We start from the raw sequence: 15,090 nt of genomic DNA, 5'->3' as shown, positions 1-15,090 counted from the left end.
AGAGAGAGAGAGAGAGAGAGAGAGAGAGAGAGAGAGAGAGGCAGAGACAGGGAGACACAGAATCCAGAGCAGGCTCCAGGCTCTGGGGTGTCAGCAGAAATTCACTAACTGGGAGATCATGATCTGAGCTTAAGTCTTAGCTTAACCGTCTGAGCCACCCAGGTGCCCCTAATTATTTCTCATTAACCTGGGGGCACCAGGCTGGCACAGTCAGTAGAGCATGTGACCCTTGATCTCCAGTCAGGAGTTCAAGCCCCACACTGGGTGCAGAAATTACTTAAAAGTAAAATCTTCAAAAAGATAAAAATAAAAATCTGTACTACGCTTGCTGTTCTATTTGCGCTTTTTTACACTATCGCCGTCTTAACTGGAAGGGTCAACGCACAGGATTCATCCCTTTATATTCAACATGGCCGCATGCGCATCTATAAGCAACATGGCCGTTCTGCCAGACACTAACATGGCAGCCACAGCCTCACGGCACCCGGAAGAACGAGAGAGCTCCGATAGAAGATATTTCCGCCATCCTGCCAACACCTAAGGTGGCTCTTATTTCAGCTTCAAAACGAGCGGGAAACGGGCAATAACTTCCCGTCCAGCGTATTCCCCAGATCTCTTTCCGGTTAGCCTGGGGGTGTCCGCGTGAGAACAGGAGATTTCCTGCTGCCGGGGCTGGGAGGTGCTAGTCCGCCGCGCCTGATTCGAGACGTGTCTGGGCTGAGAAACTAGAATGTCGGACACGTGGAGCTCTATCCAAGCCCACAAAAAGCAGCTGGACTCGCTGCGAGAGAGGCTGCAGCGGAGGCGGAAGCAGGACTCGGGGCATTTGGGTGAGGCGCGGGGCTGTCCGGGCGGATACTTAGCCAGGGAGGGTGGGAGGGAACCCTGGCGAAAAAGAGCTCCCGAGTCGGTGCCCTTCCCCAGGAGGCCATTTATTTAATGCCTGGTACATCAGTACTCTCCTCGTCCTGAGCAGCACAGACGCTTCGTCCTCCTGGACATGGTCGCGGTTCCGTTCGCGGGCCTTGTTTCTTCCAGTTCACTTTCTTGGGACGGAAGCCTGGTCCCCACCCCCGTCCGCTTGGCCGACTCCTCTGAAGTCTGCGAGAACATTGGCTTTGCTAGGCCTCTCAGCCCCCTATCCCATGAAGCAGTAAGTCCCCCTTTTTTGTTGCTCCTATGGCGCTTTGTTCTTCCCTGCGTTACAGCGACTGCTTTGTCGTGGTCATTTCTTTGCCACTGTGGGCTCCGTGAGAGCAGGGTCCGAACCTTTGTACCCAGAGTGCTTACCTCAGTGACCCTCAGAGCGTTGCTAAATGAGTAGAGGAACTGGTATGGTCTTAGCCATTTACATCCCAAGCAGATATCTGGAAACATTTATTTTCGGGTTTTACACTTTTTCTCTCTTCCTGTTGCCCGCTGTGTCACAGTCCTAAAACTTGAAGGAACCTTCGGTGATTGTCCGGTTTTATCTACCCCCGCCCCAGCACAAGCCCTGGCTTATTTAAGGCAAATCAGTTATCGAGATCTACAAGGATAGTCCATGTCACCCTTGTGGTACTTTGTTCCAGTGTTTATTTGTATACTGGAGTCGATCTCTAAGTCTTGTCTTGGTACATATTAGGTCCCTGTACTCATGTTCTGGCCCTTGGAACTAGAAGATGTCCTGTCAGGACACTCACACCATAATAAACAAACATCTATGGAGTATTTACAGTGTGCATAAGTCTAGTTAGACAAATATAAGTAACACATTGTTCCTGCCCTCAAGGGGTTTAAAATGTAGCTGGGGTTAAAGGATCGATACGTCTAAAAAGTCAGAACTTAAATGTGATATATGTAAAATGCTGAATGAATGAGTCCACAATAAGTACAGGGAAGGGAAGAGTAAGGAGTGGGGTTTAGTCAGTAAAGACATGAAAGGAATTAGCACTTGAGATTTGATCTTGATGGTTATATAAGACTTAGATAATTAAAGAGAAATTAAGAGGGCCGGGCAAGTAGAGGAAGAATTACAAGTCATATGATCAGGGATTAATTAGTAGTCAATTTTATTATTTATTTATTTATAAATGTTTATTTCTTTTTATTTATTTATTTATTTTTTTTAACGTTTATTTATTTATTTATTTATTTATTTATTTTTTTTTTTTTTTAACGTTTATTTATTTTTGAGACAGAGAGAGACAGAGCATGAACGGGGGAGGGGCAGAGAGAGAGGGAGACACAGAATCGGAAACAGGCTCCAGGCTCTGAGCCATCAGCCCAGAGCCCGACGCGGGGCTCGAACTCACGGGCCGCGAGATCGTGACCTGGCTGAAGTCGGACGCTTAACCGACTGCGCCACCCAGGCGCCCCTAACGTTTATTTATTTTTGAGACAGAGAGAGACACAGCATGAACGGGGGAGGGGCAGAGAGAGAGGGAGACACAGAATCTGAAACAGGCTCCAGGCTCTGAGCTGTCAGCACAGAGCCTGACGCGGGGCTCGAACTCGTGGACCGCGAGATCGTGACCTGAGCTGAAGTCAGACGCTTAACTGACTGAGCCACCCAGGCGCCCCTAAATGTTTATTTCTTTATTTATGAGAGAGACAGTGGGAATGAGCAGGGGAGGGGCAGAGGCAGAAAGGGAGAGAGAGATTCTGCACTGACATCATGGAGCCCCATGCAAGGCTCAAACTCACTAACTGAGATCATGACCTGAACTGAAACCCAAGAGTCAGTAGCTTAACTGACTGAGCCACCCAGGCGCCCCTAATCGTCAATTTTAAATTCAACTTCACTTTTCCATGGTAATAACCATACTTTGGTATTAACCAAACTTTGTGCCATATGCAAACCTAACTACTAGAATGTCGATATTTCATACAGGTTCTTGCTAAACATGTTTAATAATTTTGACAAGAGTGTATTCTCTCTTGAATGTAAGTATTCTTTTTTTGGATGTAAATATCTCATACACCCACTTAATAATATATGATTAAGATTCCTAGTACATCTGCCTGATAATATGGTTAAGATAAAATATTTTAAAGTTTGTGCTTTCACTGTTCCTTCTTTGAATTATTTTGGTTATTCCAAAGAATTGATTTGAGCATTAAGATTCTTAGGAAAACATCATGAGACACACTCTATTTGTTTACTAATCAATTTTTCATGTAAGATATAACCAAAGTCTTGCTAAAAATTCAGATCATTCTGTTCTTTTCTCACAGGAAATAAAAATTTTCTTAACTACCTCTTGATTTTTATAGCATTACTGAAATCTGGTACCTAATTGTTGACTACTAAGCTCAATGAGAAAAGGCAAGGATAACCATGACCTGAAATGTATCCATATCATTAACAAATACAAAATACCATGGACAAAGAATTACTGGGAGACCTTCCTGAGTTTGGCAGTTTTTTATGTTTATTTATTTTTTTGAGAGAGAGCAGGAGATAGAGATGGGCAGAGAAAGAGGGAGAGAGAATCCACAGCAGACTCTGTGCTTTCCCCACCGAGCCTGATTCTGGGCTCAGTCCCATGACTATGAGATCATGACTTCAGCTGAAATCAAGTCAGATGCTTAACCGACTGAGCTACTCAGGTGTCCTAGTTTGGCATTTTTATTTTTATTTTAAATTTTTAAAAATGCTTATTTATTTTTGAGAGAGAGAGAGAGAGAGAGACAGGGTGCAAGCGGGGCGGGGGTAGAATGAAAGGGAGACACAGGATCTGAAGCAGGCTCCAGGCTCTGAGCTGTCAGCACAGAGCCCAATGTGGGGCTCCAACTCAGGAACCATGAGATCATGACATCATTGGAAGTCGATGCTTAACTAACTGAGCCACCCAGATGCCTCTAGTTTGGCATTTTTTAAGTACTTTTTTTTTTTTCCAATTGTGGCATAAAACTTAAAATTTACCGTCTTAACTGTGAACAGCTCAGTGGCTTGACATATATTCACATTATGGTGCAACCAATCTCCAGAACTTTTTCATCTTGCAAAACTGAAATTCTGTACCCATTAAACAATAACTTTCTATTTCTCCTTCTGCCCAGTCCCTGGCAACCATCATTCTACTTTTGTTTCTGTGAGTTTGACTGCTCTAGACACCTCATGTAAACAGAATCATGAAATATGTGTCTTTCTGTGACTGGCTTATTTCACTTAGCATAATATCCATAAGGTTCATCCTATTGTAGCATGTGTCATAATTTCTTTTTAAAGCCAAAGAAAAGTCCATTGTATGTCTGTACAGTGTTTATTCATTTAACTGGTGGTGGATACTTGGGTTGCTTCTAACTTTTGGCTATTGTGAATAATGCTGTTGTGAGTATTGGTGTACAAATATCCCTTCAAGATCCAGCTTCAGATTTTTTGGGTATGTATCCAGAAGTGGAGTTGCTGGATCATATGGTAATTCTATTTTCAGTTTTTTGAGGAACCACCACATTGTTTTCCGTAGAAATAATGTACAGCTTTTGGAAATGAAGATTATTACCGTGAATACGTTTTTGTGATATTTTAATTGAAACAAAATGGACTTGGCCAGGCTTAGAACATGGTAAATATATGAACTGCTCAATATATTTCATCAGTGGGATTGAAGATGTGCATATAGATGTTAACATAGTTTAGCAAATTAGTAGACTGGCTATGTATGATTAATGACAGTATAATTTACATACAATGTTATATTACTAGACTGGCCATATTTTTAGGTCTTTGAGCTAATAGTATCTTGTTTATCGTCAGTGGAGCTTTTAACCCAAGAGTAAGCTCAAGTATTATGTATTACTTTGTTGAACACAGCATGTAGAAATTTTCATTGGATTGGAGGCAGAGTGTTAACATACTTGTCAGCATAGTGGAAGCACTCAGTAAATGTACTGAAATAATAACTGAACAAATACTTTCTGAAGGAGTTGTAATCCAGGGGTTCTTAGTCATTTTCTGCCAGTAAACCATTTTAAGAATGACAAAACATTGGAGTCTTTTCCCCAAATGAGTATATACATGCAAGAATTTGCATGTGACTTCAGGAAATTCAATATTAAACCTGAGCCTCTCCTCCCAATAACCTTAAAAGGTATTTTCAGCTCTAATGTCTTGAATGCCATGAAAAGAATACTGCCAGGAGGTGTTACTAACACAAGGATTCATAATCAGAATCATGTCACCAGCTTACTTTTTAGAGGAGCAAGTATTAGGGGCGCCTGGGTGGCTCAGTTGGTTAAGGGTCTGACTTCGGCTCAGGTCATGATCTTACAGTTGGTGGGTTTGAGCCCTACTCACATGCTGTGAGTGCGCAGAGCGTGATTCAGGGCTCCATCTCACAAGCTGTGAGATCGTCACCTGAGCTGAAATCAAGAGTTGGATGCTTAACCAACTGAGCCACCCAGGCTCCTCTTTAAACATTTTTTTTTAAATGTTTATTTATTTTGAGAGAGAGAGAGAGAGAGAGAAAGAGAGACCATGAGCAGGGGAGGGGCCGAGTGAGGGAAAGAGAGAATCTCAAGCAGGCTCCACGCCCAGCACAGACCCTGACTAGGGGCTTGATGTGAGATCAAGACCTGAGTTGAAATCAACAAGAGTTGGACCCTTAACAACGGAGCCACCCAGGAGCCCCTATTTTTTAATATCTTTCTTAAGGTGGTTTAAAAAAAAGGTGTAATAGGGATTATCTATAAGGAGCTTAGGCTTTTTAAATATTTCATTTATTTATTATTATTTTGTTACATCTTTTTTATTTTTTATGTTTATTTATTTGTTTTAATATTTATTTTTGAGGGGCACCTGGTGGCTCAGTTGGTTGAGCATCCGACTTTGGCTCAGGTCATGATCTTGCAATCTGTGAGTTCGAGCCCCGCGTCTGGCTCTGTGCTGACAGCTCGGAGCCTGGAGCCTGCTTCAGATTCTGTGTCTCCCTCTCTCCCCCTTCCCCCACTCATGCTCTGTCTCTGAATCTGTCTGTCTCTCTCTGTTAAAAATAAATAAACATTAAAAAAAAATTTAATATTTATTTTTGAGAGAGAGAGAGACAAAGTGTGAGCAGGGGAGGGGCAGAGAGAGACGGAGACACAGAATCTGAAGCAGGCTTCAGGCTCTGAGCTGTCAGCACATAGCCCGATGCAGGGCTTGAACCCATGGACCACGAGATTATGACCTGAGCTGAAGTTGGACACTTAACCAACTGAGCCACCCAGATGCCCTGTTAGGGCTTTTTTTTTTTTAAAACAAATCTCTTACTAATGAAGCAGCATATGTAAGGTACCTGGCACAAAGTTTGAATATGAATTAAGGGGGAGAGGTAAGGGATAATTTATGGCTTACCTAAAATATTCAACATTTCAGAGTTACATAACAAAGGACCTATATACTGAGTATTGTTTGAAAACTTAACTACATCTGGAGACTCACTGTCCTCTCCTTTCCTTTCTGAATCTCCTGGACACTCTATCTGCTCTCTCTGTGTGTCTTCAATAAACTCTGTTCTCACTTTCAGAAAAACCAAAAAAAAAAAAAAAAACCCAAAAAACTTACCTATATCTTCCTTTAGCCCCATGTTCTATAATCAGAGTTTTTGGTTTAGTAACTTGTATGATTTGCTCCCTTTGGCATACTCTGTGAGTTAATGTATAATGGGTTATATTTGTATACAGTGTATAAAACAAAAATATGAGTTATATCAGTATATAATATATAAAACAATTTGTGGATGTAATGCCTGAAATCCTAATATTAAAATACCTTGTGTGTCCTCTGCCTTAATATTTATCATTGATTGTGCTTAGTTAGGTTGCTTAATGAAAGAAATTTTTGGTTACTTCAAAAACTTTTAAAGCTTAACTAATTTTTTTGAAAAAAGTCTCAGTCTGTTAAGCATCTGACTTCAGTTCAGGCCATGATCTCACAGTTTGGGTCCTGTGTTTTGTTCATGAATTAGAGCCCCATGTCGGGATCTCTGCTGTCCGTTGAGGAGCCTGCTTCAGGTTCTCTGCCCCCCTCTCTCTGCCCCTTCCCTGCTCATGCTCTTTCTTTGTCAAAAATAAACATTAAAAAAGAAAAAGCTCAGCGTATTATCTTAGTGTAAATTGTAATTGGGGTATTTTATTTCAAATTTACTGGATTCCTTGAATCGCTGAATCCCAAGGACTTCACTAGTTTAATCCTGTTCAGTGCAGAAATTTTGCCCTTAGGCTTCCAAGTAAGCTAATAATAATTGTCGCTTTTATTTCTTCTTTCTTTCATTTGTTTTTTTTGAATGTTTGTTTTTGTTTTTGAGAGAGGGGCTCGAATTCACAAACTATGAGATCATGACCTGAGCTGAAGTCAGACACTCAATTGACAGCCACCGAGGCGCCCCTTTCTTTCTGAAGTATTTTTAGCTTAAGTTCCTTGCTCTTGAATTCTTTCTCATCTAGACCTTCAAAGTGCTTCAATGGTCCTTCCATGTATACATATCTCTTTGCCAAACAAAACAAAGGACTTGTATCAGTTTATCTGGCAAAAGTTATACTCTCCAAGATTCAGCAGAACATAAAGGAATCATAAGCAAAGTAAGGAAAGTTCTGTGAGTTATTTAATATTTCCGGGTAGTATGGAATTGTGAAGTCTGTTTTCTAAATAGAGTATAACTTATTTTTACATAAAATGTATCCTAGCAAGGTGTTTGGTATAGTTCAGCTCCATTTACCTTGGAATTAAAAAAAAAAAATTTTTTTTTTTTAATGTTTATTTATTTTTGAGAGAGAGAGACAGAGCACATGTGGGGGAGGGGCAGAGAGAGACGGAAACAAAATCTGAAGCAGGCTCCAGGCTCTGTGCTATCAACACAGAGCCTAAAGTGGGGTTTGAACCCACAAACTGTGAGATCATGACCTGAGCCAAAGTCACTTAACCGACTGTGCCACCCAGGCATCCCCCACCCTTGGAATTTCTGAGTCAGATTTTACTAAAAATTCCATTAGAGTAAAAATGTTTAAGTAACTTAAATATTTCTAAATGTAAAATAATGACCCACTTATATCTTATATTTAATTTAACAGTTCTGATACAGGTCCTGAGTTTGGTATTTCATCTGTATTTTTTTTTTTTCCTAAAGATTTTATTTTTAAATAATCTCTTCAGGGCGCCTGGGTGATCCAGTGGGTTGAGGTTCTGACCTGGGCTTGATTTCAGCCCAGATCATGATCTCATGGTTCATGGGTTGAAACCCTGCGTTGCGCTTTGTGCTGACAGTGTGGAGCCTGCTTGGGATCCTCCCTCTTCCTCTGGCTGTGCCCCTCTCCCACTTGCATGTGCACGTGCGTGCACTCTCTCTCAAAAATAAATTAATAAACTTAAAAAGAAAGTAATTTCTGCACCCAGCGTGGGGCTTGAACTCACAACTCCCAGATCAAGAATTGCATGCTCTACTGGCTGAGCCAACCAGATGCTCCCATCTGTATTTTAACTAAATAATCATAGATTTTAAGCTTTCCTAAAGGTAATATTTTGTCCTGATTTGAGTTCTTAAGTCCTACTAAGGTTATGATGGCTACCCCGCTTGTGAAGTAGTAAGGTAAGTGATAGAAATACAGTCAGGAAGTATCATTTGGTGACCAGGGTGTCATAAAATTTTATAAGATTTTTGTATTTGAGTGTTATAGGTCGCATTGTAGGGGCGCCCGGCTGCCTTAATCAGTAGAGCATGCAATTCTTGATCTCAAGGCTGTAGGTTTGAGCCCCATATTGCGTGTAGAAGTTAATTAATAAAATCTTTAAAAAAAAAGTCACTTTCTTATCCTCAACACTGTCATTTTATATACCCTCTGATGTCCAGTGGCCTTGATTCATTAAAATTCAAACTCCATTCCTCAAAAGATTGGATCACAGTTTTTAGGTTGTTGAAAATATTTCTGGCTTTTAAATTTGGGTTGATTATATCAGTTGTCATTTAGAGTGACTAAAGGGAGGTGGTATGGACATAGAAATCTACCATGCTGCTAATTTTTTTTGAAACACAGCAGGGACAGGAATTAGGAAAACACCTCTCACTCAGTAGAGGAAAGGTAAGAGGTTCCCAGAAAATTCAGGATTATCTTGACAAAGCAGTGAACACTTGAGTATGATTGAGGAAAGGTTATCTAGTGCTAAATTTGGTCAGAGGATTTTCTACATGAAATGAAAGAACTGTGTGCTGTGACTATTGGAGCATTGGACTCCTGAGGAATGTATAGGCCTACCGTGGTTGCCCTTTTTCATGTTCTTCACTTTTCTTCATTCCCAGATCTACGAAATCCAGAGGCAGCACTGTCTCCCACCTTCCGCAGTGACAGTCCAGTGCCTGCTGCACCCACTTCTGGTGGCCCTAAGCCCAGCACAGCTTCAGCAGTTCCTGAACTAGCTACAGACCCTGAATTAGAGAAGAAATTGCTGCACCACCTCTCTGATCTGGCCTTAACATTGCCCACTGATGCTGTGTCCATCCGTCTTGCCATCTCCACGGTAATGACCTGATAAGACAGGGTTGGGATGTACCACTTCTTTTCTTCAGTTCATGGTCAGTGTTTTATTGCCTTCCTTTCCTCTCCTTCCCTAGCCAGATGCCCCTGCCACTCAAGATGGGGTGGAAAGCCTGCTACAGAAGTTTGCAGCTCAGGAGTTGATTGAGGTAAAACGAGGTCTCTTACAAGATGATGCACATCCCACTCTTGTGACCTATGCTGATCATTCCAAGCTCTCTGCCATGATGGGCGCTGTGGCAGAAAAGAAGGGCCCTGGGGAAATAGCAGGAACTATCACAGGGCAGAAGCGGCGTGCAGAGCAGGACTCAACCACGGTAGCTGCTTTTGCCAGCTCTTTGGCCTCTGGTCTGGCCTCTTCAGCATCAGAAGCAACCAAGGAGCCAGCCAAGAAATCAAGGAAACATGCTGCCTCAGATGTTGATCTGGAGATAGAGAGCCTTCTGAACCAACAGTCTACTAAGGAACAACAGAGCAAGAAGGTAGGGGTAGATGGAAATGCTTTCACACATACATGTTTTTGTTTTTTAAGATTTTATTTTTAAGTAATCTTTACACCCATTATGGGGCTTGAACTTAAAACTGCAAGATCAAGAGTTGTATGCTCTACCGACTGAGCCAGCCAGACATCCCTCACACATACACTTTGAATTATAGTTTTCATTGGGAGGGTTTTACCCCTAGGGCAAGCAAGCTGCAGTTCTTAGAGTTGAGGGTTTAGAATAGTGGTTCTCAACTGGGGATAATTTTGCCCCCCACCTTGCTCCCCCCAGAGAACATTTGACAATGTCTGGAGACATTTTGGTTGTCACAACACAGAGGAGTGCTACAGGCATTCTAGTGGGTAGAGACAAACAATGTTGCTAAGCATCCTACAATCATAGTAGGATAATCCCCACACAACAAAGAATTACTTAGCCCCGAATGTCAGTAATGCCAGTGTTGAGAAACTGATTTAGAGGATGTTTGTCATTGGATCTGTTTGGAAGAATCATCAGATCAGGAGAAGAGGAATCCAAATTTAGAAATAGAGGGAGATGAATGGAGATGAATACTGGAAGGTAGTTACATGGACTATTAATAAATATGGAAACAGATGATTAAAGAGTGTGACCACAGTTACTGTGGTTCTGATATAAATATCAGACCCAAATGAGTTCTTATCCATTTACTACTTCTAGCTGTGTGAATCTGAACAAGTTAACTTCTCTTGAGCCTTAGTCTTCATCTATAACGTAAGGATAACCAGAGTACCTCCCTTCTAGAATTGTTGCAAAGACTGAGCTAAACAGTAAAGTGCTTAGCATTGTGTGTTGATTATATAAATATAAGTGGTTTTGGTGGGAAGGATTGCTTTCCTGGAGAAGGGAAGTTAGCTTAATGCTTAGCAGTAGGAACCAGGCTTCTTATATTTTAATTTCATCCCAAATGTGGATTTGTGAGAAAGAACTGAACCCATGACAAATCTCTTCTCCTAGGATTCTAGTTTTCCCATTTTAGGGTAGCTCATTCACCCCTTCCAACAGGACATTTGTCAGGTAGAATTTGGAGAGGTGGTTTAGGGATCATTTTATCTGCAAACCCTTTTAAGTCCAAGGCTTCTTCTGTCACAGGTCAGTCAGGAGATCCTCGAGTTATTAAATACAACAACAGCGAAGGAACAATCCATTGTTGAAAAGTTTCGCTCACGAGGTCGGGCCCAAGTACAAGAGTTTTGTGACTATGGAACAAAGGAGGAGTGCATGAAAGCCAGTGATGCTGATCGGCCCTGTCGCAAGCTGCACTTCAGGTCTCTTGGGAGGGGGAGAGGTGGGGTGGGTCTCCTGGAAGCAGTCATCCATTTTCAGGACGTTCCTTCCTGTTACTGGGATTCTGTCTTTAATCCTATTATTCAATGTTTTTTTTTTTTTTTTTAATGTTTGTTTATATTGAGAGACAGTGGGGGAGGGGGACAGAGAGAGAGGGGGGTGGGGAGAGAATCCCAAGCAGGCTCCACACTGTCAGCACAGAGCCACAATATCACCACCTGAGCTGAAATCAAGAGTCCGACACTTCACCAACTGAGCCATCCAGGTGCTCCTGTTATTAAATGGTTTTAATGATTTGTCTTAGACCCCCCAGATTCTGAAGGTATGCTTTCAGAAGTAGTGTTCTGTGGAGGGAACACAGACTGCACTCCCAAATAGATGTGAGATTTTTTAAAAATGCCCCTTTCTTGCAATAGGAAGGCAACTATTGAGCCCCATTGAAAGTTCTCTGGGAGGAGGATGATCTTAGGAGAAATAGGAACCTGGGCTCTTAGGTTGGCATTTTATTCAGCTCTAATCAGCAAGCCCTTCCTTCCTATTGTAAGATAAGAAAGTTGTCTTTGCCCAGAGAGGAATTAAAACTCTTTAGTGTGAATTATGGATTTCCATATCACCTGCCTTTTTTCTCTGAAAACTTAGAGGAAGCTCTAAAAATAAAATTAGGAGAGGGTAATAAAAGACAAGAGTTTGAAACAATTTGGAACTTGACCTATGGGATCTAATTCTGGAACACCATCTTTTTTTTAATGTTTATTTTTGAGAGAGAGAGTATGAGCAGGAGAGGGGCAGAGAGAGGGAGACAGAGGATCTGAAGCGGGCTCTACGCTGACAGCACAGAGCGTGATGCGGGGGCTTGAGCTCATGAACTGTGACAGCGTGACCTGAGCTGAAGTCGGACATTTAATCAACACCGTCCAAGTGCCCCTGGAACACGGTCTTGATTCTCATTCTCCCTTTCTGTTTTCCCAGACGAATCATCAATAAACACACTGATGAATCATTAGGTGACTGCTCTTTCCTTAACACGTGTTTCCACATGGATACCTGCAAATACGTTCACTATGAAATTGATGCTTGCATGGATTCTGAGGCTCCTGGGAGCAAAGACCATACACCTAGCCAGGAGCTTGCTCTTACACAGAGTGTCGGAGGTGACTCGAATGCAGATCGACTCTTCCCTCCTCAGGTACCTGTCTGCTCAGAAAACTATTTTCAACTTAGGAACTTGTATGAGTAGGGCAGCCATCCATGTAGGAAAAGCAGGTATAATCAGCAGTCTATCTTGCTGATTGGGAATGGTGTGGGATATGCATATTTATAAGGGAATAGGAAAATCAAATGGAAAAGAGGGACTGGGGCCATGAATCTCAGAGTGAAGGAAGGAAAGATGACCAAATACCACCTCATGCAGTGGATCTGTTGTGATATCCGCTACCTGGACGTCAGTATCTTGGGCAAGTTTGCAGTTGTGATGGCTGACCCACCCTGGGATATTCACATGGAGCTGCCCTATGGGACCCTGACAGATGATGAGATGCGCAGGCTCAACATACCAGTACTTCAGGATGATGGCTTTCTCTTCCTCTGGGTCACAGGCAGGTAATGCAGTTCAAAGATATGTAGGTATGGGCAGATGTAGTACAGAGTGAGTTCTGGGTGGGGATAAAATCCTGGGTTTTCCTAGCCTGGCTATTAAATGTATGACTAAGTTGGCCTTTTTTTCCTGAGACCCTAATTCCTGTTTAACACAAATGATACCTCGAATTCTGTTTAATTTTACATTTGTTCCTTGTGAAAGGTAAGGCCTTTGAGAGTAGATACTGTTTCATCTTTTCACTCTTCGATCCATCCTGTTGCCCTAATGGTGTCTTGCATGTAAATGTTCACTGAATATCTACTGAAAACACTTAGATACCTTGAAGGGATAAATATATATGGGCATGGAAGTAGCTGTTTAACCTTTCTTTTTAGGGCCATGGAGTTGGGCAGAGAATGTCTGAACCTCTGGGGGTAAGTAGTGATCATTGTTGTGTTGCTTTTTCTTTTGAAGGAAATAAAAATGTAATTGCTGTAGTTGAGATGTGTTCCGTTCTCCAAGTATTCCCTGGGAGTCTTTGCCTTTGTAGAGTAGATGGTACTACCCCTAAACTGTGAAAGCCTGATTAAAGCCCTGGTTCTCTTTCGTATATTCCACAGTTATGAACGGGTAGATGAAATTATCTGGGTGAAGACAAATCAACTGCAACGCATCATCCGGACAGGCCGTACGGGTCACTGGTTGAACCATGGGAAAGAACACTGCTTGGTGAGCGACAAGGGGGCCCAAGTACAAGAGGTGGAACAAAAAGGGAAATTGGTTGGACTTCTTATTGAGGAAAAGTTCAAATGCTGTGGTATCATAAGGTAATATGTTTTTTGTGGTGAGCAGGTTGGTGTCAAAGGAAATCCCCAAGGCTTCAACCAGGGTCTGGATTGTGATGTGATCGTAGCTGAGGTATGTGCTTCTCCAGGCATCCAGACCTTCCATGTTATTAATAAGTCAGGGGTGTTCCAGGTTTTCTCATTTGATCATAAACGAAAAGGGCTAGAATTGGAATCTCTGGTAACCTAAAAGTAACTTGGGCCTTGTTCCTAGGTTCGTTCTACCAGTCATAAACCAGATGAAATCTATGGCATGATTGAGAGACTATCCCCTGGCACTCGCAAGATTGAGTTGTTTGGACGACCACACAACGTGCAGCCCAATTGGTAAGGCGACCAGAGACCTGCTAGCCTTCAAGGGCCAAAGTGTTTATGGTCAAGGACACATATTAGTAGAACATCACCTCATATGCCACTTGTCTAAATATAGACTTCAGAGGATTCATAAGCCACCTGAGCTTGTGTTTAAACTGTTTGGTGTTTTTATTAAAAAAAATTTTTTTTAATGTTTATTTTTGAGAGAGAGAGAGAGACAGAGCATGAGTGGGTGAGGGGCAGAGAAAGAGATACAGAATCTGAAGTAGGCTCCAGGTTCTGAGCTGTCAGCACAGAACCCAACGTGGGGCTCAAACTCATGAAACAGGAGATCATGACCTGAGCGCAGTTGGGCGCTTAACTAAGCGAGCCACCCAGGTGCTCCTGTATTTAAACTGTTTTATGGGGCTTCTGCAACATTCACTGGAAACCCATCAGGAAGAATACTCACTGGCAGCAACTCTGTGAATTAGCTGTTCTTACTATTAACTCTTAAGTAATACAGATCCAGCCTGTTTTGACACCAGAATCTGTGCCCAATTCCTAACCAGTCATACTACCATATACTATTCTAGTATTAAAGTCTTAAAAGAATTGGCATGAATATTTGATGAAATTATAGGCAGCCTTAATAAAAGGTATGCATCTTTTAACAATATTAAGCCTTTTAATTCCAGGATGTTTTGGTTTTCCCCTTTATCCTTGCTTCAGGATCACCCTTGGAAACCAACTGGATGGGATCCACCTACTAGATCCAGATGTGGTTGCCAGGTTCAAGCAAAGGTATCCAGATGGTATCATCTCTAAACCTAAAAATCTATAGACGCACTTCTTACAGAGCTGAGCATCTACAGCCATGGCTCTGCAGGCTGTACCTGAAGAGTAATATTTGTACAATAGCTTTTTTCCTTATTTAAATAAAAGTTTGTATTGTAGTTGGGATTTCAAGGTCAAAATCTGGCTCTTCAACTTAACAGTGTGTGATCTTGTGTAACTTACCTCAGTATTTCTTATAAGTAAGCTGGGAATACTACGTACCTCACTGGGTTGTTGT

At 41.9% G+C, this 15,090-nt stretch overlaps 1 protein-coding gene across 1 annotated transcript; it reads left to right on the top strand.

The window, feature by feature from the left end:
* Positions 1 to 529: 529 nt before the first annotated feature.
* Positions 530 to 14,978, top strand: METTL3 (methyltransferase 3, N6-adenosine-methyltransferase complex catalytic subunit). Its single transcript, XM_045450321.1, has 11 exons — positions 530 to 830; positions 9,258 to 9,475; positions 9,570 to 9,974; positions 11,106 to 11,281; positions 12,270 to 12,486; positions 12,712 to 12,899; positions 13,272 to 13,310; positions 13,497 to 13,605; positions 13,729 to 13,794; positions 13,936 to 14,048; positions 14,748 to 14,978. Exons 1-11 carry the CDS (start codon positions 731 to 733, stop codon positions 14,857 to 14,859), a joined length of 1,743 nt encoding a protein of 580 aa, XP_045306277.1. The 5' UTR covers positions 530 to 730; the 3' UTR covers positions 14,860 to 14,978.
* Positions 14,979 to 15,090: the final 112 nt, after the last annotated feature.

The sequence above is a fragment of the Leopardus geoffroyi genome, chromosome B3 (assembly GCF_018350155.1).
Source record: "Leopardus geoffroyi isolate Oge1 chromosome B3, O.geoffroyi_Oge1_pat1.0, whole genome shotgun sequence".
NCBI lineage: Eukaryota > Metazoa > Chordata > Mammalia > Carnivora > Felidae > Leopardus > Leopardus geoffroyi.
This window is presented reverse-complemented; position numbering and strand designations above follow the sequence as displayed.